Source organism: Siphateles boraxobius, unplaced genomic scaffold (assembly GCF_051911475.1).
Source record: "Siphateles boraxobius isolate OS27281-9 unplaced genomic scaffold, OSU_SipBor_1 22, whole genome shotgun sequence".
NCBI classification, from domain to species: Eukaryota; Metazoa; Chordata; class Actinopteri; order Cypriniformes; family Leuciscidae; genus Siphateles; species Siphateles boraxobius.
Window position 1 is genome coordinate 10,989,676 of NW_027508833.1, and position 27,617 is coordinate 11,017,292.

Below are 27,617 nucleotides of genomic sequence, written 5' to 3' on the forward strand. Positions count from 1 at the left end.
CGTTAGCATAGATAGCTAGCAGCTAGATAGATAGATACATAGAAATATATAGTAGGTAGATTGACAACATAGAGTTGGTCGCACGTCAGAGGCGCCCGCGCCATTGAATGTGTAGTTGCCGCATATACTAGCCTATCTATCTATATCTATATATCTGTCTGTCTATCTATATATCTAGTCTATCTATCTATCTATCTATCTATCTATATCTATGTATTTATCTATAATCTGTGCTATCTGAATACTCTCGTCTACTACTCGTCTCTCTAGTAACTCTCAATGCTCTCAAGGCGGGCTTTGGTAAATTCTCTACCCAAGGTGACGTAATGCAATGCATTGTGGGGGAAAGGAGAATCGTTGCTAACCGCTGTAAGATTGTACCTACTTTTTCGTATTATATTCCATTTTATGATACCCAACAACATAAAATACAATGGATAACAGTTTAAATGTTTATTACCAACAAGCAAATAGCACAAATTCGTTGAAAAATTAACCCTGCAACACGGCCTTTAATGTTTAGCTGACAGAACGTTTATTTTTAAACCACAACCCTCTCTAATGTTAGAATGTTTATTTTTAAACCACAACTTCAATGTGTGCTTCTTTTACCGATATATTTAACAATATCTTTTGCATTTCTAATCCAAACAACGTCAAACTCGGCAATGCACTTACTCGTGCCCGTAGCAAGTTTAAAATCCAACAGTCATGTTCCTGAAGTAAAAATACCATTCAATTTCCCCATGAAGAAAATGAATGGAGTTTTTATTTCCGAAACCTGACTGTTACACTCTATTGCCATTTCATTATATGATGTATGGAACTGCCACCATGAAGTGCCAACATACTGATACTAATAACAGGGCTGTGATTACAAGGATTATATTAATGCTTGTACAACCAGTGTTAGACATGAATGTTTTCACGCATCGCAACAAACCTTACAAAACTTGACTGATTGATTGAGATTGAAATATGATATATATATATTTTTTTTCTTTTTTATTATTATTTAATATTTAATATGGTTGTATACCATTCTTCTAGGAAAAAATTTTTTTTTTTAATAAATTAAACTGGAAATGTACTTTAGCAGTGCCAAAACTGCTCTTAAAGGTTCAGCGATTCATGTTATTTTCCGTAAAACCACTTTTTAATGTTTGCTGGTGTATATGGAGACATTATTATCCCTGAATCTGGAATAATTACGAGGAAAGGTAGTAGAATATGATGCACCTGGTCTAGTAAAATGACCTCATCCTGTAATTGTAGATGCATTTTGAAAGCAGTCTTTCTTAGTGACATTACATAAATTCCAGCTTTATAAAGTGCTCTACTTTTTTGTTAAAATGTGGTGGGTGGGGGGGTGGTGATACTCTCATGTTGTTATTAGACTGTGTTATGTGGCTTTTGGCCTGCAAGGTGTAAATCTTTTGCAAGGGTATGATAATATTTGATATCTGACCTCTATTCCTTGACATTGTTTGTGATACAGTTGTATTGTTTGTTTATCCATGTAGTGACTTTTTGGCTTGTCTTTGACGTGTTTTTATTCGTATTTCTGTTATTTGTTATTTTGTCTAACCTGTACCTTTTAGCCTCGTGCAGAGAAACTGAATTTTTGGAACTGACCTGAGGATGCTCACTGACAATCTAATTGCAGTTTGAAGTGTTTGAGATTTAATATTTAGCTGATCTACCCAGATCAGTAATATTAGCATTTTTAAATATTGCGGAATGCCAGTTTTGAGTTGAGAGTAGAGCTTTAAAGAAAGATAATAATTTAAGTCACTGGATTCCATCATGCACTATTATGTCACTGGATTCCATCATGCAGTTTATTGCATGGATTGCTATTTTTTTTAAATGGTCACTGTCATTTTTTAGGTTTTGTCAAGTTAGGTTTTGCTGTAAAATATGTAATTGGCTAGAAATTAGTAATCGTCAATGTAATGTCTAGGGCTGGGTATTGACACAAATTTCACAATTCGATTCGATTTCGATTCACAAGCTTGCAATTCGATTCGATTTCGATTACAATTCGATTCGATTCAATATTGATTATTTTGGATATTAGGTACAATACATGGAAAATTTTCTCAAGGAAAACAAATCTCTTAACCAATGCTGTAAACTATGGGAGTCAGTTGTTTCATTAAAATTGTTTCATTAGCCTACTATAGCCTAATATTAAAGGTAAAGATTTACTGATTTGTATACAAACAATTACACTTTTATTTATTTTTCTAATAATAAAGTTATATGAAATATATATATTTAAATGGTGGCTGACATAAAAACTTGCCAGATTTATTCAAACATGCATTACATATTGAAAAACATAAAATAATTATAAAATAACATAAAATGCATATGTAATATGGTGCATATATTTAGCAAAATGCTCCTCTCTAGAGTTATTTTTTCTAGCTGACTAACGAGTTCATGGTCACTGGTCACTGGATATGGTTTTTCTGAGGTAAATGTGACGTTACATGACATGACAAGCTGTTTCACTGTTTCACTGACGTCTTTCCTCGGTTGAAACAATGATTGAGCGATTCCATGTGACATCAAGGATTTCGATAAGTTATACTCTATCTTTTAACACACTTTCAGAGGCTCATTCATGTTTATTTCACGCTGTAACCGGTAATATTAAGGTGGAAGAGAAGATTATGTGTGCTCGGCGCTGCTGCTTCTCTTGAGCTGCGCCAGAGCGATCTCACGCCACAGCGCCAAAACGGTATTTATGTTATTGAATTTCGTTAGAAAATGGACGTAATTTGAAATCTGAGACTTTGTTTCATATCAATAGTAACAAAGCACAAAGATTATTGTGTTTATTGGATGGGATGCGCGCTACAATGTTCCATTCATTCATCAACTGAAAACAGGCTGACTAATCGATTCTTGGGATTTAAGAATCGATATCGGTTCGTAAAAATGAGAATCGATTAAAATCGAGAAATCGATATTTTTTACCCAGCCCTAGTAATGTCTATAAAAAGTTTTTAAATAAGAAATCATGAATGACTGAAAAATAATGGAAAATTTAAAAGGTGTGAGAACCCTGAAATGAAGATAAGTCGTCTCTTTGTGTCATCCAGGCAGGAGAGCTGTTGAAGAGGCTTCTGACCCACGAATCTGAGACCCATCAGCCATCAGAAAGTGAACTCTCATCATCTTGCAGCCTGCCCTCCCTTCTGCATGACATTGTGGGGAAAACGCCCGCCGGGCCTTCTGGGAAAAATCTTCAAACAGCTAGAACACAAGGTAATACGCTCGTTTGACATTTCAGCTGGCATTTGCAAATTCTGCTTATCTCAAATATCTGTTTTTTCAGATTCAAATGAATAGCCTGTAATCCATGTATTATTGAGCAGTTTAAATACACACAGATGTTAAGAGCTGTGCTCGGCCAGTCAGAACAGATCAATGAGAGAAACCGAGAGGGATGCCCTAAAATCAGGCAAACCGCATTAATGGCTCGTTTTCATTGACAAAGCAGAGAAACATCAGCTCGGTGGCTCCGTTCTGATGAAGGATCTCGAGTACTCACAGGATGCCAGAGCTCTGACCCTCATGAGAATACACTTTTGCCCAAATCTCATTTCTGACAAAGCCAGCCAGCCTTCATTCTCTCTTTAAACCTGTCTCAATCAGTCCTGCTGTTCAGATTCGAAAAGCTCAGCCCCCCCTTACCAGATTTTTCTTTTCTTTTCTCCTCTGTCTCACTCCTCCACCATCTCTCTGAGCTGCGCTTTCCTTCTCTTTTCTTTGTTTCAGAAATTCAAAGTGCTGAAGAGGACAGTGCCGACCAAAGCCCAGTGGAAAGTATTCCTATTAGAGGTAAAAAGGCAGATCGAATAAGCGACCGTCCGGGAGTTCTTCTGTGTCTGTTTTCTCTTTCTCCTCACGCAGTAGATAATGGGGGTCCCTTTTTTTCCCAACTGGATGGCTACTGAAAAGATGATCAAGGTGAATCAGAGGTCAAAGTCCCACCTGAAGAGTGGAACAGTTCCTCTAATTATCGGCAGAGAAAACAAACCCGTCTCTTTTCTTCTGCCCTAGGTATGGGTGAAACTGAGATTCTCAGAGCGCATAATGCGGAGGTTTAATTGTCCGCCGGCCGGGTTGGGGGTGCCGCACAAGATCTGTCATTGGTTCTCATTATCTGCTAAACAATGCCAGCCAGAGGCGGACTTGAAAAGACTGGATGTCAAGGCATCCTTTGAAAAGCCTCGGGTAGCAAGTCCCAGCGCCAGCTCAGAAATGTAAAACTATCCATTATTCCACTTGGCTATCTGATTTCAAACTGTGCCTTTCATGCTCAGGGCTAGCCCAAGAGCGCCACGGAGAGAGAAGTCCAGCTTCTCACTGCAACTAATCAAAGGCATTATGGTAGTCGAAAACCGCCTCTGCTGTCCCTGGCTTCTTATGAGCTGTTTACATGCGGCTAATGAAGACTGCATTGAGTTCTGTTGCCTTTCGTATTACATCACTTTGCAATCATCCGTGGAAATGTTGTCCGAACGTTGGCCTTCCGCCGTCCTTGCCGGTAAAGCGGCATTTTGCACAATAGTGTTTTATGTATATGGCGAACAAAAAGGAAATCTTAAGATGCTCTTTTTTTTTTTTTTTTTTCATGGCACTGAAGCCTATATTTTGCAGTCATTACACCGGGAGAAACGAGCAACAAACAACATGTTTGTTGCAGCCATACTACAAATATCTGAATAACGAGATGCTGGAATGTATTTTGCTTTGGGGGCATAACCACTTTGCAATTTGTTTGTCTGTTTGCTTTCAACATTTAAAACTGACATATTTTTTTGTTTTACAAGGCACGTTTCTTTCTCTTCGCTCGTTATCAAAAAGTATTTTAAGCTTGAATGCTCTCTGGTTAAAGATCTCAATTTTGAAAGATTATTCAACATGAAAGACAGTGTTTTTAAAGGAATCCTACAGGATGGTGCGCAAACACAAACGCTGACGGGTTCTTTTTTTTTTTTGTAGACGACACCCTGTATGTGTGGGTCTGGATTAGATCAATAGTTTAGTGCTCACTCACTCTGTTTTTCACCTCCTCTCTTTGCTCATCAGAGGCCTTAAAGAGCTGATGTTGGTTCATCAAACATCAGGGCTCTGGAAAGTTGGAAGTTGAGGTCTTTAGCAAATATTTGACTAGCTGCTCTTGCATTTAGTTTTTTGTTTTTTCTGTCTCTTTTTTTATAGAGACCAAAGCATATCAGCTGCTTAAACAGTCTGTGGCACAAGAGAGGCACTGGAGTGACTCGGAGGAGGATTCGGAGCCGTCAGGTAACGAGGAATAATAGAAAATAAATATTCTAAAGTTTGACAAAGCATGTATGAGCAAGTCTTATTCTGAAGGGGCTTTGTTTATTAGCATGGAAACATTTAAATGTTTTATATAAAATATTATTTATTTGGTTGAACCTTATTTAACCTCTTGACGTCACTATTCTTGAATTTAATCTAACTATTACAATTATTTAAATTGACTGGAGAGTTAGCAAGTTGTGTGTTCAGATTGTGTTTGTAAATTATTATTTTTAGATGGCCCAATCTCAGGAAACTGCCATTTGTGCCCAAAGTTTCAAGTTCATTGTTCCCCCCACCTCAGGCCCAAAGTACCAGGGTCATAAATTCCATAGACATTTGGGGACAAACATAAAACTTTATTTATTTATTTATTTATTTATTTATTTATTTATTTATTTATTTATTTATTTATTTTAAACAGCAGCAACTATTACCCCTAATTGTAAATGACCTTTTATTTGTAAAAATTAGGCTATTAAATGGCCATTGTTTTGTGCAATGGCTATTTAACCCAGTTACATTTTTAAATATTTTGGAGAGTTATTCACTGTCAATATTATCTGCGTTTTAACAGAAAAATATATAATATTTCTATATACATTATGATTACACTGATCATACAAATTAACAAGAGTTTAAATGTGTAATAATAATGCACTCTTTTCCTTCTCTTTTTATTTAATTGATTAATTTGTTATGCTAAGACATCAACAAATCAAAGAGGTCTGAGGCGCTCCGGGACCCTGTAACACAAAATAGCCAGTAAGTACTTACAGAATTATATTTATATAAAAAATCCTTGTTTCTATTTGTCCTCTTTTAATAAAAAAGCAATGTGTGTTTGTCCTTGAAACACTCTTAGCATCATTAACACAAGTTCACGTGGGAGGCATCAGTCAAGCTGTATTTTCATTCAGGGCTTCCTCTCTCATCATATGCATTATTTGATTGCTTCAGTAAATCAGGACTTTGAATGATGAAAAAGGATCTTGAGGGTACATTGTTTAGGTTTTCACATCAACACAAGTTCACACAATCAGCTAAGACACGCAAGCCCTCCCAGCAGTGCCTCTCCTCCATGAATCCATTAGGGCAGGTAATGGATGGGTAAACCTTGTGAAGAGTAATCGTCTCTGATTTCACATGCTTTTCAGAGCATCACACTGACACAAGGGTCGAAAGTCTCTTTCCCCATCTCTCCGTCTTTTTTTTCTGCCCAGTCTTTATGCCCACTCTTTGCCCGCCTCCCCCCGCACTCACTCAGCTAGTTTACAATATTTGCAGAGGAAAGGGTATAATGATTGCACTCTGACAGAGCTCTCTGATGGATGCCACAGTCTGCCCAATGAATGGCCTCATGAATAAACATAAGCCGTGTCTGTTGCGAGATGCTTTTGGAACATCCCAGAACCTGGTAGTCACACAGAGCTCCTGAGAGAAGACCCTCTATGGGGTTATGATGGTTAAAGATGATGGTTAGCATTGCAGCGTTCGCTTTACATTCAGGTAAACCATTTTGTGGCATGCTGAAGAATTCCTCTTGCCAGTCACTTCTTGCGCTTTATTGCCTCTACAAGTACCCTGCACTCGAGCACCAGTAGAACACTACATGTGCTGTTCCCCCTCTCTTGCTCTCTCTTCTCCGTCACTTACTGTTGTCATTCTGTCACTGAGCCGATGGGCACATTAAAAGACCGTCTGCTTCGGTCCAAAACTCACAAAAAATAGTAATAAAGCAAAATAAAATAAATCAAGTGCCTCTCTTTCTTAGTCATAATTATGATTTTGCGCTTAAGCCAGGACCGTTGCTGAAGAATCGTAGTTTAAAGCAGGCACTTTGGTGCAAAAAAATGCATTTATGGGCCTTTGTGCGCCTCCTCATTATGTGTGGGGCTGATTCATTAAGTAATTGGTTTGCAGTTGTTTACATGAGTATTAAGGCCCCCTATTCAGCAGTCTTTGAGAGATACATTGTGCAAATGTTGCATGTTATGAATGCCCAATGAGAGGCGGGGGGCCAGGCCTATTGGCCAAACACTGCGCTGGGCTGAAAAGACCAGAGAAAAGCGTCAGGCGCTGCTTTGCATAGCAATGACTCGCCCATAATAAGCTTTCCAGATTAAATACATGCAGTCCATACAAGATGCAAAGAGATACTCTTAACACATTTATGTGTGTTCATTTCACTATTATAGCACTGAAGAGAATTGGGGTCTTTCATATCCTCCCCCGTTTTTTTGTTTTTGTTTTGTTTTTTCTCTCCCTTAATTCCCTTCCCTGCGCTCTCCTCTCGTCAACGTGCCATTTTTACTGCTAAATACTTTTATGGAACACGGCGTTTTATTGTGTTATAATTCAGAGGCTGTGCGGATGGAATTTGTTACGCCTGTGTGCTGCAGTGATTCGGGAAGGGGAGAGCTGCAATAAGCAGCTGCACTCCATGTAAAGACCTCTTGTTCCTGTGCTTTGTTTAAGACTGCATGCCACAGCTTCCTCCTCTTCAGTGGCTATTGTGTCCTCGGCTACTGCAGGCATGAAGCGCAGGTCTCGCCCGGTCGCTGGATCTTAGTGTCCCGCTCTGTTGCTTTAGAGAAAATAACAGGTTAGGAGTAGTGACGGGTTAGCGGAACATCTTCACCAACATTTCTTCAGTTTGAAACAATTGTGCTTGTGTAACAGCAGCGGGAGGTTAATACGTTTGTATGTAGACTTTGAGTTTTCCCAGTTTAACAAATTTGCATCATTGAGATACTATTATAGTATACTTTTGTTTTTGTCATTTTTATTTGTCTACATTTATTCATTTTATTTCAGTTTCATTTATTTTAGTACATCAAGTTAAAGTAAATGAAAATGAGAAATATTGCCTTGATTTTTGTTTTAGTTAACTAAAATATCCCTGTTACTGGTGTCTTCTGTTGTCTAGAGTGAATGAATGTGTAGGGTGGTGGTGGGTGGGACGGGATAGCACTAAACAGCAGTAGCCAGTGGGGGTCACTCTCTTTCTTTGTGCCTCTTATCATTTGTCTAACAAAAAAGAATATTCTCTGTACACATATCAAAATGTATTTCACTGAGCCCATTTTTTTCTTTACCTAGATGAGGTCTTCAATTTGTAAACTGAAATAATACAGGAGAAGAAAAAAATAAAGTGACCCAGTTCTCTTGAGGTGATGTCTGTGTGTACACAGCACATTTAAAAAGAAAAGTCTCCTGCCTATCCTCCTGCAGTTCTTACAGTTCGCCAGCAGAGGGCACTCATATTTAGGCTAGCTGTGGTACCCAACAGTGGCAGCTGGTGACAAGTAGAGGGCGCTCTCTCTGCTGCTCTGAATCATTACCTCACTCCAGATCTCTTGGCTCTTACAGGGGTCCAATCAATGGTAAATCAGTGCTGCTGTGGGTCACAGCTGGGACGGGTGTAGGAGGTGCTACTGCTACCTTGCACAAACACTGATCCAAAGAGCATGTTCTATTAGCATAGCTGTGGAGGCATATAGATGTTTATCTATGTTTTTATATGCTAAAATCTTATGATAGGTATAGATCCTTTACTCATACACATTGGTGTAGAAAATTTTTTCCCTCAGACATTGCTAGTAAATTTGACAAGTAATTACAAAGAATCAGCAAGTAACAAATTGAATCAAACATGATTTTTTACTGTTTTTATTTAAACAACAAACACACTCACAGTCAACTCAACCAACAACAATACATGTGTACAGACATTGTGATTTACATTGCGTACATTTCAAATATCTACACACACACACATACATTTTCATATATATTTATGTATTTATATATATATATATATATATATATGTGAGTGTGTGTATATGAAATTTATATGTAAATTTAAGTAAATAATAAAATATAAATTTATAAAAAAAAGTAAAGCACATCAGTAAATTACAGGCAAAACCAGCCGTCAGTATCGATTCATCCCCTTCAGCTATAACTAAATTTGAATATAACTTATGAAAGGTCCCCACCTGACAGCAAACTTAGAGCCGGAAACACTTAATGTTTGAAAATGAAATTTATGAAAAATATGAAATTTTTAAGTGCAAAGGCTGAGAGTATTCTCTTGTAAAATTTACTTCAATAATCAGTTTTACGTAGAACTCAAAAAAATCACAATTACTTTTCAACCTTATTATATTTATTAAATATAAGTGAATACCTGTCAAATTTGACATTAAATTGTAATGTGAACTGCTTTCAAACTATGTGTATTGTGAAAAGCGCTGTACAAATAAATGTGAATTGAATTGAATGACATGCATATTTTTTGAGCGGTTTAGTCCAAATGTTCTTAAGAGACTCAACTGCTTTATATGATGAACAGATTTAATTTAGGCTTTTATTGACATTTAAACATTGACCAGCTAACATAAACAGAAGCTCAACCGAACCTGCTTGACGCTCAAGAACAAACCGCATTGATTCTTGCGGAAGCTCAAATGTGCTGCGTAACACGAGAATGAACCTCATTGGTTTTTGCAGAAGCTGAAACGTGCTGTGTAACACGAGAATGAACCTTATTGGATCTTGCTGAAGCTCAAACGTGCTGTGGAACACGGGAACAAAGCGCATTGATTCTTGCGGAAGCTCAAACGTGCTGCGTAACATGAGAATGAACCTTATTGTTATTTTAGAAGCTCAAACGTGCTGTGTAACACGAGAATGAACCTTATTGGTTCTTGCTGATGCTCAAACGTGCTTTATAACACGAGAATGAACCTCATTGGTTTTTGCAGAAGTTCAAAGATGCTGTGTAACAAGAGTATGAACCTTATTGTTTCTTGCTGAAGCTCAAACGTGCTGTGTAACACGAGAATGAACCTCATTGGTTTTTACAGAAGCTCAAACGTGCTGTGTAACACGAGAATGAACCTCATTAGTTCTTGCTGAAGCTCAAACGTTCTGCGTAACAGAAGGATGAACCTCATTGCTTCTTGCTAAAGCTCAAACATGCTTCGTAACACGAGAATGAACCTCCTTGGTTCTTGCAGAAGCTCAAACATGTTGCGTAACACGAGAATGAACCTCATTGGTTCTTGCTAAAGCTCAAATTTGCTGCGTAACACGAGAATGAACCTCATTGGCTCTTGCTAAAGCTCACACGAGTTGCGTAACACGAGAATGAACCTCATTGGTCCTTGCTGAAGGTCAAACGTGCTGTGTAACAACGATAATGAACCTCATTGGTTTTTGCAGCAGCTCAACTGTGTAATACGAGAATGAACCTTTTTGGTTCTCGTTGAAGCTCAAACGTCCTGTGCAACACAAGAATGAACCTTATTGGTTTTTGCTGAAGCTCAAACGTACTTTGTAACACGAGAATGAACCTCATTGGTTTTTGCAGAAGCTCAGACGTGCTGTGTAACAAGTGAATTAACCTTATTGGTTCTTGCTAAAGCTCAAACGAGCTGTGTAACACAAGAATGAACCTCATTGGTTTTTGCAGAAGCTCAAACGTGCTGTCTAACACGAGAATAAACCTCTTTGGTTCTTGCTGAAGCTCAAACATTCTGCGTAACATAAGAATGAACCTTATTGGTTCTTGCTGAGGCTCGAACATACTTTGTAACACGAGAATGAACCTCATTGGTTCTTGCTGAAGCTCAAACATTCTGCGTAACATAAGAATGAACCTTATTGGTTCTTGCTGAGGCTCGAACATACTTTGTAACACGAGAATGAACCTCATTGATTTTTGCAGAAGCTCAAAAATGCTGTGTAACACGTGAATGAACCTTATTGGTTCTTGCTGAGGCTCGAACATACTTTGTAACACGAGAATGAACCTCATTGGTTCTTGCTGAAGCTCAAACATTCTGCGTAACATAAGAATGAACCTTATTGGTTCTTGCTGAGGCTCGAACATACTTTGTAACGAAAGAAATGAACCTCATTGGTTTTTGCAGAAGCTCAAACTTACTGTGTAACACGAGAATAAACCTTATTGGTTCTTGCTGAAGCTCGAACGTGCTGCCTAACATGAAAATGAACCTTATTGGTTTTTGCTGAAGCTCAAATGTTCTGCGTAACAAAATATTGAACCTCATTGGTTCTTGCTAAAGCTCAAACATCCTGCGTAACACGAGAATAAACCTCATTGGTTCTTGCAGAAGCTCACACATGTCGCGTAACACCAGAATGAACCTCATTAGTTCTTGCTAAAGCTCAAACGTGCTGTATAACACGAGAATGAACCTTATTGGTTTTTGCTGAAGCTCAAACATGCTGTGTAACACGAGAATGAACATTTTTGGTTCTTGCTGAAGCTCAAACGTGCTGCGTAAGACGAGAATGAACCTTATTGGTTCTGGCTGAAGCTCAAACGTTCTGCATAACACAAGAATGAACCTCATTGGTTCTTGCTAAAGCTCAAACATGCTGCGTAACACAAGAATTAACCTCATTGGTTCTTGCTAAAGCTCAAACGTGCTGCGTAACACGAGAATGAACCTCATTGGTTCTTGCTGAAGCTCCAACATGCTGTGTAACACAAGAATGAACCTTATTGGTTCTTGCTAAAGCTCAAACGTTCTGCCTAACACACAAATTAACCTTATTGGTTCTTGCTAAAGCTCAAACGTGCTGTGTAACGAGAATGAACCTTATTGGTTCTTGCTGAATCTCAATCATGCTGTGTAACATGAGAGTGAAACTTATTGGTTCTTGCTTATGCTCAAACGTGCTGTGTAACACAAGAATTAACCTTATTGGTTCTTGCTGAAGCTCCAACGTTCTGCGTAACACAAGAATGAACCTCATTGGTTCTTGCTAAAGCTCAAACATGTTGCGTAACATGAGAATGAACCTCATTGGTTCTTGCTACAGCTCAAACGTGCTGCGTAACACGAGAATTAACCTCACTGGTTCTTGCAGAAGCTCAATTGAGCTGCTTAACACGAGAATTAACCTCATTGGTTCTTGCTGAAGCTCAAACATGCTGCATAACACGAAAATGAACCTCATTAGTTCTTGCAGAAGCTCAACAATTCTGCGTAACACAAGAATGAACCTTATTAGTTCTTGCTGAAGCTCGAACGTACTTTGTAACACAATACATATAAATCTATATGTAGATTTATTTATTTATAATATTCAAAACACTGTAAATAGGTTCATAATCTGTAAATCTGAAAATGTCTATTCTGACTAAACCCAACTGTGATAGTTTTATTCTCATATATTTATATTTTTATTTTTTATTCTTATAATTTGTAGTATTATGTTTCATGTTGTATTTGTATATGTCCACTGGAAGCCTCAGTACCAAAACAAATTCCTTGTGTGTGCAAGCACACTTGGCAATAAAGCTCTTTCTGATTCTGATTCTGATTCTGATTCTGATTCTGAGAATGAACCTCATTGGTTTTTGCAGAAGCTCAAACGTGCTGTGTAACACGTGAATGAACATTATTGGTTTTTGCTGAAGCTCAAACGTTCTGCGTACCAGAAAAATTAACCTCATTGGTTCTTGCTGAAGCTCAAACATGCTGCAAAACACGAGATTGAACCTAATTGGTTCTTGTAGAAGCTCAAAGGTGCTGCGTAAAACGAGAATGAACATTATTGGTTTTTGCTGAAGCTCAAACGTTCTGCGTAACAGAAAAATAAACCTCATTTGTTCTTGCTAAAGCTTAAATGTGCCGCCTAACATGAGAATCAACCTCATTGGTTCTTGCTAAAGCTCAAAGGTGCTGCGTAAAACGAGAATGAACCTCATTGGTTTTTGCAGAAGCTCAAACATGTTGCGTTAAACGAAAATAAACCTCATGAGAATGAGCTCATTGGTTCTTGCTAAAGCTCAAACGTGCTGTGTAACATGGGAATAAACCTCATTGGTTCTTGGTATAGCTCAAACGTGCTGCGTAACATGAGAATGAACCTCATTGGTTCTTGCTTAAGCTCAAACGTGCTGCGTAACACGAGAATTAAACTCATTCGTTCTTGCTAAAGCTCAAACGTGCTGTGTAACATGAGAATGAAACTCATTGCTTTTTGCAGAAGCTCAAATGTGCTGCGTAACACAAGAATGAACCTCATTGGTTCTTGTTGAAGCTCAAACATGCTGTGTAACACGAGAATGAACCTTATTGGTTCTTGGTGAAGCTCGAACGTGCTGCGTAACATGAAAATGAACCTTATTGGTTTTTGCTGAAGCTCAAATGTTCTGCGTAACAAAATATTGAACCTCATTGATTCTTGCTAAAGCTCAAACATCCTGCGTAACACGAGAATAAACCTCATTGGTTCTTGCAGAAGCTCACACATGTCGCGTAACACCAGAATGAACCTCATTAGTTCTTGCTAAAGCTCAAACGTGCTGTATAACACGAGAATGAACCTTATTGGTTTTTGCTGAAGCTCAAACATGCTGTGTAACACGAGAATGAACATTTTTGGTTCTTGCTGAAGCTCAAACGTGCTGCGTAAGACGAGAATGAACCTTATTGGTTCTGGCTGAAGCTCAAACGTTCTGCATAACACAAGAATGAACCTCATTGGTTCTTGCTAAAGCTCAAACATGCCTGCGTAACACAAGAATTAACCTCATTGGTTCTTGCTAAAGCTCAAACGTGCTGCGTAACACGAGAATGAACCTCATTGGTTCTTGCTGAAGCTCAAACATGCTGTGTAACACAAGAATGAACCTTATTGGTTCTTGCTAAAGCTCAAACGTTCTGCCTAACACACAAATTAACCTTATTGGTTCTTGCTAAAGCTCAAACGTGCTGTGTAACACGAGAATGAACCTTATTGGTTCTTGCTGAATCTCAATCATGCTGTGTAACATGAGAGTGAAACTTATTGGTTCTTGCTTATGCTCAAACGTGCTGTGTAACACACGAATTAACCTTATTGGTTCTTGCTGAAGCTCCAACGTTCTGCGTAACACAAGAATGAACCTCATTGGTTCTTGCTAAAGCTCAAACATGTTGCGTAACATGAGAATGAACCTCATTGGTTCTTGCTACAGCTCAAACGTGCTGCGTAACACGAGAATTAACCTCACTGGTTCTTGCAGAAGCTCAATTGAGCTGCTTAACACGAGAATTAACCTCATTGGTTCTTGCTGAAGCTCAAACATGCTGCATAACACGAAAATGAACCTCATTAGTTCTTGCAGAAGCTCAACAATTCTGCGTAACACAAGAATGAACCTTATTAGTTCTTGCTGAAGCTCGAACGTACTTTGTAACACGAGACTGAACCTCATTGGTTTTTGCAGAAGCTCAAACGTGCTGTGTAACACGTGAATGAACATTATTGGTTTTTGCTGAAGCTCAAACGTTCTGCGTACCAGAAAAAATTAACCTCATTGGTTCTTGCTGAAGCTCAAACATGCTGCGTAACACGAGAATGAACCTAATTGGTTCTTGTAGAAGCTCAAAGGTGCTGCGTTAAACGAGAATGAACATTATTGGTTTTTGCTGAAGCTCAAACGTTCTGCGTAACAGAAAAATAAACCTCATTTGTTCTTGCTAAAGCTTAAATGTGCCGCCTAACATGAGAATCAACCTCATTGGTTCTTGCTAAAGCTCAAAGGTGCTGCGTAAAACGAGAATGAACCTCATTGGTTTTTGCAGAAGCTCAAACATGTTGCGTTAAACGAAAATAAACCTCATGAGAATGAGCTCATTGGTTCTTGCTAAAGCTCAAACGTGCTGTGTAACATGGGAATAAACCTCATTGGTTCTTGGTATAGCTCAAACGTGCTGGGTAACATGAGAATGAACCTCATTGGTTCTTGCTAAAGCTCAAACGTGCTGCGTAACACGAGAATTAAACTCATTCGTTCTTGCTAAAGCTCAAACGTGCTGTGTAACATGAGAATGAAACTCATTGCTTTTTGCAGAAGCTCAAATGTGCTGCGTAACACAAGAATGAACCTCATTGGTTCTTGTTGAAGCTCAAACATGCTGTGTAACACGAGAATGAACCTTATTGGTTCTTGGTGAAGCTCGAACGTGCTTTGTAACACAAGAATGAACCTCATTGATTCTTGCTGAAGCTCAAACGTACTGTGTAACACGAGAATTAACCTCATTGGTTCCTACTGAAGCTCAAACGTGCTGTGTAACACGAGAATTAACCATATTGGTTCTTGCTGAAGCTCAAACGTTCTGCGTAACACAAGAATGAACCTCATTGGTTTTAGCTGAAGCTCAAACGTGCTGTGTAACACTATAATGAACCTTATTGGTTCTTGCTGAAGCTCAAACGTTCTGTGTAACACGAGAATTAACCTCATTGGTTCCTACTGAAGCTCAAACGTGCTGTGTAACACGATAATTAACCTTATTGGTTCTTGCCGAAGCTCAAACGTTCTGCGTAACACAAGAATGAACCTCATTGGTTCTTGCTGAAGCTCAAACGTTCTGCGTAACACAAGAATGAACCTCATTGGTTCTTGCTGAAGCTCAAACTAGCTGTGTAACACAAGAATGAACCTCATTGGTTCTTGCTGAAGCTCAAACGTGCTGTGTAACACGAGAATGAACCTTATTGGTTCTTGCTGAAGCTCAAAGGTTCTCTGTAACAAGAATGAACCTCACTGGTTCTTAATAAAGCTTAAACGAGCTGTGTAACAAGAATGAACCTCATTGGTTATTGCTGAAGCTCAAACGTGCTGTGTAACACAAGAATTAACCTCATTGGTTCTCGCAGAAGATCAAACGAGCTGTGTAACATGAGAATGAACCTCACTGTTTTTTGCAGAAGCTCAAACGTGCTGTGTAACACGAGAATGAACCTTATTGGTTCTTGCTGAAGCTCAAACGTTCTGTGTAACACAAGAATTAACCTCATTGGTTCCTACTGAAGCTCAAACGTGCTGTGTAACACGAGAATTAACCTTATTGGTTCTTCCTAAAGCTCAAATGTGCTGTGTAACACGAGAATTAACCTCATTGGTTCTCGCAGAAGATCAAACGAGCTGTGTAACACGAGAATTAACCTCATTGGTTCTCGCAGAAGATCAAACATGTTGCGTAAAACAAAAATGAACCTCACGTTTTTTTCCAGAAGCTCAAACGTGCTGTGTAACACTATAATGAACCTTATTGGTTCTTGCTGAAGCTCAAACGTTCTGTGTAACACGAGAATTAACCTCATTGGTTCCTACTGAAGCTCAAACGTGCTGTGTAACACGAGAATTAACCTTATTGGTTCTTGCTGAAGCTCAAACGTTCTGCGTAACACAAGAATTAACCTCATTGGTTCTTGCTGAAGCTCAAACGTTCTGCGTAACACAAGAATGAACCTCATTGGTTCTTGCTGAAGCTCAAACTAGCTGTGTAACACAAGAATGAACCTCATTGGTTCTTGCTGAAGCTCAAACGTGCTGTGTAACACGAGAATGAACCTTATTGGTTCTTGCTGAAGCTCAAACTAGCTGTGTAACACAAGAATGAACCTCATTGGTTCTTGCTGAAGCTTAAACGAGCTGTGTAACAAGAATGAACCTCATTGGTTCTTGCTGAAGCTCAAACTAGCTGTGTAACACAAGAATGAACCTCATTGGTTCCCGCTAAAGCTCAAACAAGCTGTGTAACACGAGAATGAATCTCATTGGTTCTTGCTGAAGGTCAAACGTATTGCGTAACGAGACTGAACCTCATTGGTTCCTGCTGAAGCTCTAACGAGCTGCGTAACACGAGAATGAATCTCTTTGGTTCTTGCTAAAGCTCAAACATGTGGCGTAACACGAGAATGAACCTCATTGGTTCTTGCTAAAGCTCAAACGTGCTGTGTAACACACAAATGAACCTCATTGGTTGTTGCAGAAGCTCAAACATGTTGCGTAAAACGAAAATGAACCTCACTGTTTTTTGCAGAAGCTCAAACGTGCTGTGTAACACGAGAATGAACCTTATTGGTTCTTGCTGAAGCTCAAACGTTCTGTGTAACACAAGAATGAACCTCATTGGTTCTCGCAGAAGATCAAACGAGCTGTGTAACATGAAAATGAACCTCACTGTTTTTTGCAGAAGCTCAAACGTGCTGTGTAACACGAGAATTAACCTTATTGGTTCTTGCTGAAGCTCAAACGTTCTGTGTAACACAAGAATTAACCTCATTGGTTCCTACTGAAGCTCAAACGTGCTGTGTAACACGAGAATTAACCTTATTGGTTCTTGCTAAAGCTCAAATGTGCTGTGTAACACGAGAATTAACCTCATTGGTTCTCGCAGAAGATCAAACGAGCTGTGTAACATGAGAATGAACCTCATTGGTTCTTGCTGAAGCTCAAACATGTTGCGTAAAACAAAAATGAACCTCACGTTTTTTTCCAGAAGCTCAAACGTGCTGTGTAACACTATAATGAACCTTATTGGTTCTTGCTGAAGCTCAAACGTTCTGTGTAACACGAGAATTAACCTCATTGGTTCCTACTGAAGCTCAAACGTGCTGTGTAACACGAGAATTAACCTTATTGGTTCTTGCTGAAGCTCAAACGTTCTGCGTAACACAAGAATTAACCTCATTGGTTCTTGCTGAAGCTCAAACGTTCTGCGTAACACAAGAATTAACCTCATTGGTTCTTGCTGAAGCTCAAACTAGCTGTGTAACACAAGAATGAACCTCATTGGTTCTTGCTGGAGCTCAAACGTGCTGTGTAACACGAGAATGAACCTTATTGGTTCTTGCTGAAGCTCAAACTAGCTGTGTAACACAAGAATGAACCTCATTGGTTCTTGCTGAAGCTTAAACGAGCTGTGTAACAAGAATGAACCTCATTGGTTCTTGCTGAAGCTCAAACTAGCTGTGTAACACAAGAATGAACCTCATTGGTTCCCGCTAAAGCTCAAACAAGCTGTGTAACACGAGAATGAATCTCATTGGTTCTTGCTGAAGGTCAAACGTATTGCGTAACGAGACTGAACCTCATTGGTTCCTGCTGAAGCTCTAACGAGCTGCGTAACACGAGAATGAATCTCTTTGGTTCTTGCTAAAGCTCAAACATGTGGCGTAACACGAGAATGAACCTCATTGGTTCTTGCTAAAGCTCAAACGTGCTGTGTAACACACAAATGAACCTCATTGGTTCTTGCAGAAGCTCAAACATGTTGCGTAAAACGAAAATGAACCTCACTGTTTTTTGCAGAAGCTCAAACGTGCTGTGTAACACGAGAATGAACCTTATTGGTTCTTGCTGAAGCTCAAACGTTCTGTGTAACACAAGAATGAACCTCATTGGTTCTCGCAGAAGATCAAACGAGCTGTGTAAAATGAAAATGAACCTCACTGTTTTTTGCAGAAGCTCAAACGTGCTGTGTAACACGAGAATTAACCTTATTGGTTCTTGCTGAAGCTCAAACGTTCTGTGTAACACAAGAATTAACCTCATTGGTTCCTACTGAAGCTCAAACGTGCTGTGTAACACGAGAATTAACCTTATTGGTTCTTGCTAAAGCTCAAATGTGCTGTGTAACACGAGAATTAACCTCATTGGTTCTCGCAGAAGATCAAACGAGCTGTGTAACATGAGAATGAACCTCATTGGTTCTTGCTGAAGCTCAAACATGTTGCGTAAAACAAAAATGAACCTCACGTTTTTTTCCAGAAGCTCAAACGTGCTGTGTAACACTATAATGAACCTTATTGGTTCTTGCTGAAGCTCAAACGTTCTGTGTAACACGAGAATTAACCTCATTGGTTCCTACTGAAGCTCAAACGTGCTGTGTAACACGAGAATTAACCTTATTGGTTCTTGCTGAAGCTCAAACGTTCTGCGTAACACGAGAATTAACCTCATTGGTTCTTGCTGAGGCTCAAACGTTCTGCGTAACACAAGAATGAACCTCATTGGTTCTTGCTGAAGCTCAAACTAGCTGTGTAACACAAGAATGAACCTCATTGGTTCTTGCTGAAGCTCAAACGTGCTGTGTAACACGAGAATGAACCTTATTGGTTCTTGCTGAAGCTCAAACTAGCTGTGTAACACAAGAATGAACCTCATTGGTTCTTACTGAAGCTTAAACGAGCTCTGTAACAAGAATGAACCTCATTGGTTCTTGCTGAAGCTCAAACTAGCTGTGTAACACAAGAATGAACCTCATTGGTTCCCGCTAAAGCTCAAACAAGCTGTGTAACACGAGAATGAATCTCATTGGTTCTTGCTGAAGGTCAAACGTATTGCGTAACGAGACTGAACCTCATTGGTTCCTGCTGAAGCTCTAACGAGCTGCGTAACACGAGAATGAATCTCTTTGGTTCTTGCTAAAGCTCAAACGTGCTGTGTAACACGAGAATGAACCTTATTGGTTCTTGCTGAAGCTCAAACGTTCTGTGTAACACAAGAATGAACCTCATTGGTTCTCGCAGAAGATCAAACGAGCTGTGTAACATGAAAATGAACCTCACTGTTTTTTGCAGAAGCTCAAACGTGCTGTGTAACACGAGAATTAACCTTATTGGTTCTTGCTGAAGCTCAAACGTTCTGTGTAACACAAGAATTAACCTCATTGGTTCCTACTGAAGCTCAAACGTGCTGTGTAACACGAGAATTAACCTTATTGGTTCTTGCTAAAGCTCAAATGTGCTGTGTAACACGAGAATTAACCTCATTGGTTCTCGCAGAAGATCAAACGAGCTGTGTAACATGAGAATGAACCTCATTGGTTCTTGCTGAAGCTCAAACATGTTGCGTAAAACAAAAATGAACCTCACGTTTTTTTCCAGAAGCTCAAACGTGCTGTGTAACACTATAATGAACCTTATTGGTTCTTGCTGAAGCTCAAACGTTCTGTGTAACACGAGAATTAACCTCATTGGTTCCTACTGAAGCTCAAACGTGCTGTGTAACACGAGAATTAACCTTATTGGTTCTTGCTGAAGCTCAAACGTTCTGCGTAACACAAGAATTAACCTCATTGGTTCTTGCTGAAGCTCAAACGTTCTGCGTAACACAAGAATGAACCTCATTGGTTCTTGCTGAAGCTCAAACTAGCTGTGTAACACAAGAATGAACCTCATTGGTTCTTGCTGAAGCTCAAACGTGCTGTGTAACACGAGAATGAACCTTATTGGTTCTTGCTGAAGCTCAAACTAGCTGTGTAACACAAGAATGAACCTCATTGGTTCTTGCTGAAGCTTAAACCAGCTCTGTAACAAGAATGAACCTCATTGGTTCTTGCTGAAGCTCAAACTAGCTGTGTAACACAAGAATGAACCTCATTGGTTCCCGCTAAAGCTCAAACAAGCTGTGTAACACGAGAATGAATCTCATTGGTTCTTGCTGAAGGTCAAACGTATTGCGTAACGAGACTGAACCTCATTGGTTCCTGCTGAAGCTCTAACGAGCTGCGTAACACGAGAATGAATCTCTTTGGTTCTTGCTAAAGCTCAAACATGTGGCGTAACACGAGAATGAACCTCATTGGTTCTTGCTAAAGCTCAAACGTGCTGTGTAACACACAAATGAACCTCATTGGTTCTTGCAGAAGCTCAAACATGTTGCGTAAAACGAAAATGAACCTCACTGTTTTTTGCAGAAGCTCAAACGTGCTGTGTAACACGAGAATGAACCTTATTGGTTCTTGCTGAAGCTCAAACGTTCTGTGTAACACAAGAATTAACCTCATTGGTTCCTACTGAAGCTCAAACGTGCTGTGTAACACGAGAATTAACCTTATTGGTTCTTGCTAAAGCTCAAATGTGCTGTGTAACACGAGAATTAACCTCATTGGTTCTCGCAGAAGATCAAACGATCTGTGTAACATGAGAATGAACCTCATTGGTTCTTGCTGAAGCTCAAACCTGTTGCGTAAAACAAAAATGAACCTCACGTTTTTTTGCAGAAGCTCAAACGTGCTGTGTAACACTATAATGAACCTTATTGGTTCTTGCTGAAGCTCAAACGTTCTGTGTAACACGAGAATTAACCTCATTGGTTCCTACTGAAGCTCAAACGTGCTGTGTAACAAGATAATTAACCTTATTGGTTCTTGCTGAAGCTCAAACGTTCTGCGTAACACAAGAATGAACCTCATTGGTTCTTGCTGAAGCTCAAACGTTCTGCGTAACACAAGAATGAACCTCATTGGTTCTTGCTGAAGCTCAAACTAGCTGTGTAACACAAGAATGAACCTCATTGGTTCTTGCTGAAGCTCAAACGTGCTGTGTAACACGAGAATGAACCTTATTGGTTCTTGCTGAAGCTCAAAGGTTCTCTGTAACAAGAATGAACCTCACTGGTTCTTAATAAAGCTTAAACGAGCTGTGTAACAAGAATGAACCTCATTGGTTATTGCTGAAGCTCAAACGTGCTGTGTAACATGAGAATGAACCTTATTGGTTCTTCTTGAAGGTCAAACGTATTGTGAAGCACAAGAATGAACCTCATTGGTTCCTGCTAAAGCTCAAACAAGCTGTGTAACACGAGAATGAATCTCATTGGTTCTTGCTGAAGGTCAAACGTATTGCGTAACGAGACTGAACCTCATTGGTTCCTGCTGAAGCTCTAACGAGCTTTGTAACACGAGAATGAATCTCTTTGGTTCTTGCTAAAGCTCAAACATGTTGCGTAACACGAGAATGAACCTCATTGGTTTTTGCTAAAGCTCAAACGTGCTGTGTAACACGAGAATGAACCTCATTGGTTCTTGCAGAAGATCAAACGAGCTGTGTAAAATAAGAATGAACCTCATTGGTTCTTGCTAAAGCTCAAACATGCTGTGTAACACACAAATGAACCTCATTGGTTCTTGCAGAAGCTCAAACATGTTGCGTAAAACGAAAATGAACCTCACTGTTTTTTGCAGAAGCTCAAACGTGCTGTGTAACATGAGAATAAACCTTATTGGTTCTTGCTGAAGCTCAAACGTTCTGTGTAACACGAGAATTAACCTCATTGGTTCCTACTGAAGCTCAAACCAGCTCTGTAACAAGAATGAACCTCATTGGTTCTTGCTGAAGCTCAAACTAGCTGTGTAACACAAAAATGAACCTCACGTTTTTTTCCAGAAGCTCAAACGTGCTGTGTAACACTATAATGAACCTTATTGGTTCTTGCTGAAGCTCAAACGTTCTGTGTAACACGAGAATTAACCTCATTGGTTCCTACTGAAGCTCAAACGTGCTGTGTAACACGAGAATTAACCTTATTGGTTCTTGCTGAAGCTCAAACGTTCTGCGTAACACAAGAATTAACCTCATTGGTTCTTGCTGAAGCTCAAACGTTCTGCGTAACACAAGAATGAACCTCATTGGTTCTTGCTGAAGCTCAAACTAGCTGTGTAACACAAGAATGAACCTCATTGGTTCTTGCTGAAGCTCAAACGTGCTGTGTAACACGAGAATGAACCTTATTGGTTCTTGCTGAAGCTCAAACTAGCTGTGTAACACAAGAATGAACCTCATTGGTTCTTGCTGAAGCTTAAACCAGCTCTGTAACAAGAATGAACCTCATTGGTTCTTGCTGAAGCTCAAACTAGCTGTGTAACACAAGAATGAACCTCATTGGTTCCCGCTAAAGCTCAAACAAGCTGTGTAACACGAGAATGAATCTCATTGGTTCTTGCTGAAGGTCAAACGTATTGCGTAACGAGACTGAACCTCATTGGTTCCTGCTGAAGCTCTAACGAGCTGCGTAACACGAGAATGAATCTCTTTGGTTCTTGCTAAAGCTCAAACATGTGGCGTAACACGAGAATGAACCTCATTGGTTCTTGCTAAAGCTCAAACGTGCTGTGTAACACACAAATGAACCTCATTGGTTCTTGCAGAAGCTCAAACATGTTGCGTAAAACGAAAATGAACCTCACTGTTTTTTGCAGAAGCTCAAACGTGCTGTGTAACACGAGAATGAACCTTATTGGTTCTTGCTGAAGCTCAAACGTTCTGTGTAACACAAGAATTAACCTCATTGGTTCCTACTGAAGCTCAAACGTGCTGTGTAACACGAGAATTAACCTTATTGGTTCTTGCTAAAGCTCAAATGTGCTGTGTAACACGAGAATTAACCTCATTGGTTCTCGCAGAAGATCAAACGATCTGTGTAACATGAGAATGAACCTCATTGGTTCTTGCTGAAGCTCAAACCTGTTGCGTAAAACAAAAATGAACCTCACGTTTTTTTGCAGAAGCTCAAACGTGCTGTGTAACACTATAATGAACCTTATTGGTTCTTGCTGAAGCTCAAACGTTCTGTGTAACACGAGAATTAACCTCATTGGTTCCTACTGAAGCTCAAATGTGCTGTGTAACAAGATAATTAACCTTATTGGTTCTTGCTGAAGCTCAAACGTTCTGCGTAACACAAGAATGAACCTCATTGGTTCTTGCTGAAGCTCAAACGTTCTGCGTAACACAAGAATGAACCTCATTGGTTCTTGCTGAAGCTCAAACTAGCTGTGTAACACAAGAATGAACCTCATTGGTTCTTGCTGAAGCTCAAACGTGCTGTGTAACACGAGAATGAACCTTATTGGTTCTTGCTGAAGCTCAAAGGTTCTCTGTAACAAGAATGAACCTCACTGGTTCTTAATAAAGCTTAAACGAGCTGTGTAACAAGAATGAACCTCATTGGTTATTGCTGAAGCTCAAACGTGCTGTGTAACATGAGAATGAACCTTATTGGTTCTTCTTGAAGGTCAAACGTATTGTGAAGCACAAGAATGAACCTCATTGGTTCCTGCTAAAGCTCAAACAAGCTGTGTAACACGAGAATGAATCTCATTGGTTCTTGCTGAAGGTCAAACGTATTGCGTAACGAGACTGAACCTCATTGGTTCCTGCTGAAGCTCTAACGAGCTTTGTAACACGAGAATGAATCTCTTTGGTTCTTGCTAAAGCTCAAACATGTTGCGTAACACGAGAATGAACCTCATTGGTTTTTGCTAAAGCTCAAACGTGCTGTGTAACACGAGAATGAACCTCATTGGTTCTTGCAGAAGATCAAACGAGCTGTGTAAAATGAGAATGAACCTCATTGGTTCTTGCTAAAGCTCAAACATGCTGTGTAACACACAAATGAACCTCATTGGTTCTTGCAGAAGCTCAAACATGTTGCGTAAAACGAAAATGAACCTCACTGTTTTTTGCAGAAGCTCAAACGTGCTGTGTAACATGAGAATAAACCTTATTGGTTCTTGCTGAAGCTCAAACGTTCTGTGTAACACGAGAATTAACCTCATTGGTTCCTACTGAAGCTCAAACGTGCTGTGTAACACGAGAATTAACCTTATTGGTTCTTGCTGAAGCTCAAACGTTCTGCGTAACACAAGAATTAACCTCATTGGTTCTTGCTGAAGCTCAAACGTTCTGCGTAACACAAGAATGAACCTCATTGGTTCTTGCTGAAGCTCAAACGTTCTGTGTAACAAGAATGAACCTCATTGGTTCTTGCTGAAGCTCAAACTAGCTGTGTAACACAAGAATGAACCTCATTGGTTCTTGCTGAAGCTCAAACGTGCTGTGTAACACGAGAATGAACCTTATTGGTTCTTGCTGAAGCTCAAACGTTCTCCGTAACAAGATTGAACCTCATTGGTTCCTGCTAAAGCTCAAACAAGCTGTGTAACACGAGAATGAATCTCATTGGTTCTTGCTGAAGGTCAAACGTGTTAAGTAACGAGACTGAACCTCATTGGTTCCTGCTGAAGCTCTAACGAGCTGCGTAACACAAGAATGAATCTCTTTGGTTCTTGCTAAAGCTCAAACATGATGCGTAACACGAGAATGGACCTCATTGGCTCTTGCTAAAGCTCAAACTTGCTGTGTAACACAAGAATGAACCTCATTGGTTCTTGCTGAAGCTCAAACATGCTGTGTAACACAAAAATGAACCTCATTGGTTCTTGCAGAAGCTCAAACATGTTGCGTAAAACGAAAATGAACCTCACTGTTTTTTGCAGAACCTCAAACGTGCTGTGTAACACGAGAATGAACCTTATTGGTTCTTGCTGAAGCTCAAACGTTCTGCGTAACAAGAATGAACCTCATTGGTTCTTGCTGAAGCTCAAACGTTCTGCATAACACAAGAATGATCCTCATTGGTTCTTGCTAAAGCTCAAACATACTGCGTAACACGAGAATGAACCTCATTGGTTCTTGCTAAAGCTCAAACGTACTGCGTAACACGAGAATGAACCTCATTGGTTCTTGCTGAAGCTCAAACGTGCTGTGAAACTTGATAATTAACCTCATTGGTTTTTGCAGAAGCTCAAACGTGCTGTGTAACACGAGAATGAACCTCATTTTTTCTTGCTAAAGCTCAAAAGTGCTGTGTAACACTTGAATGAACCTCATTGTTTTTTGCAGAAGCTCAAACGTGCTGTGTAACATGAGAATGAACCTTTTTGGCTCTTGCTGAAGCTCAAACGTGCTTTGTAACACGACAATGAACCTCATTGGTTTTTGCTGAAGCTCAAACGTGCTGTTTAACACGAGAATGAACCTTATTGGTTCTTGCTGAAGCTGAAATGTACTGTGTAACATGAGAATGAACCTCATTGGTTTTTGCAGAAGCCCAAATGTGCTGTGTAACAAGAGAATGAACCTTATTGGTTCTTGCTGAAGCTCAAAAGAGCTGCGTAACACAAGAATGAACCTCATTGGTTCCTGCTAAATCTCAAACGAGCTGTGTAACACGAGAATGAACCTCATTGGTTCTTGCTGAAGGTCAAACATGCTGTGTAACAAGAGAATGAACCTCATTGGTTCCTGCTGAAGCTCAAACGAGCTGCGTAACACGAGAATGAATCTCATTGGTTTTTGCAGAAGCTCAAAGGTGCTGTGTAACACGAGAATGAACCTCATTGGTTCTTGCTGATGCTCAAAAGTGCTGTGTAACACGAGAATGAACCTTTTTGGTTCTTGCTGAAGCTCAAACGTACTGTGTAACACGAGAATGAACCTCATTGGTTCTTGCAGAAGCTCACACTAGTTGCGTAACACTCATTGGTTCTTGCTGAAGGTCAAACGTGTTTCGTAACACGAGAATGAACCTCATTGGTTCCTGCTGAAGCTCAAACGAGCTGCGTAACACAATAATGAATCTCATTGGTTCTTGCTGAAGCTCAAACGTGCTGTGTAACACGAGAATGAACCTTATTGGTTCTTGCAGAAGCTCAAATGTGCTGCGTAACACGAGAATGAACCTTATTGGTTCTCACACCTCTAACGAACATGCTTGAGTTGATGAATATGAGTTCAATAACCGAGTTCTGTCTTTTATATGTGAATAAAAGACTAAATTCAATATGTTTATCATATAAAATGATCAAGTGTCTTCAGAAAATTTGGCTAACCGCTCAATTCATATCGATTATTTTTAAGATCTATTTATGAACTTTTTGAAATGTCAAAGTGGTAGTTGCGTAGCTGTCAATGGAGGGACAGAAAGCTCTCAGATTTCATCAAAAATATCTTCATTTGTGCTCTGAAGATGAACAAAAGCCTTTCGGGTTTGAAACAACATGAGAGTGAGTAATTTTCATTTTCATTTTTGGGTGAACTAACCCTTTAATAAATATAAGTGAATATCAGTAATACTGTATTTGACAAGACACACATATATTTTTCCGCTTTATAAACAGAATGTTTCAAAAGGAATGATATTACAATGTTACACTTTCATCAAAACCAATAGCAGAGCTGTAATCGTAGGTGATCACAGGTATTATGAAAATAACTTTGCCCAGACAACAAATGCAGAGTAACTGCAGTCTATTTACATGATGCATATTGCTGCATAGGATGCCGAGAGACGTAGTTTATTCATAGCTCAGATATCATAACAACAACCCACACACCCCATATATTAATGTATCAAATGCTTGCATAAAAACGCACTGGGGCACTTTTCATCAAATATCACAAATACATCCAAATGCTCAAAACAACGCAGAACAGAGGGAGAGCGGAAAAAGTAAATGCTGGTGCGGAGGGAAATAGAGAGAGGTTGCCGTCAAAGCTGTAATTTGCATCATTTTACACATTACATTCACCTCTGTCTGTGAGACGCAGCCAAACAGTGGCCAGCCCTGTCTTACATATTCAGATTCGTTGCCTCAATTAAGTGAACCTCAGTGCAAGATGAACTGGCATAAATGTTTATGGAAATGGAATATTAGATTGGAGGGTCAGTGCATTCACAGCTCTCTGTGATAATAGTGTCTTGAAATCAGACTCGTAACTGTCTGAAGTGGCTCAGCGGTTAGAGCATTCCCATGGCAAGCAAGTTATATAAAAGAATAGCCCTATTTACCCACCAAAACATGTATTTATTATTGAGCTCA

General features: G+C 39.5%; 1 protein-coding gene across 4 annotated transcripts in view; it reads left to right on the forward strand.

Annotated features, from left to right (window-relative positions):
* kiz (kizuna centrosomal protein) overlaps positions 1 to 27,617 on the forward strand; it is a 67,128-nt gene that overhangs the window by 34,502 nt on the left and 5,009 nt on the right. Inside the window, exons 10-13 of one of the 4 annotated variants that reach the window (XM_077238673.1) lie at positions 3,114 to 3,279; positions 3,793 to 3,855; positions 5,242 to 5,325; positions 6,054 to 6,111. In XM_077238673.1, the coding sequence (XP_077094788.1) occupies positions 3,114 to 3,279; positions 3,793 to 3,855; positions 5,242 to 5,325; positions 6,054 to 6,111 (371 nt within the window). The remainder of the gene's footprint in view (positions 1 to 3,113; positions 3,280 to 3,792; positions 3,856 to 5,241; positions 5,326 to 6,053; positions 6,112 to 27,617) is intronic. The other 3 variants (XM_077238674.1, XM_077238669.1, XM_077238672.1) reach the window with 3 other exon arrangements.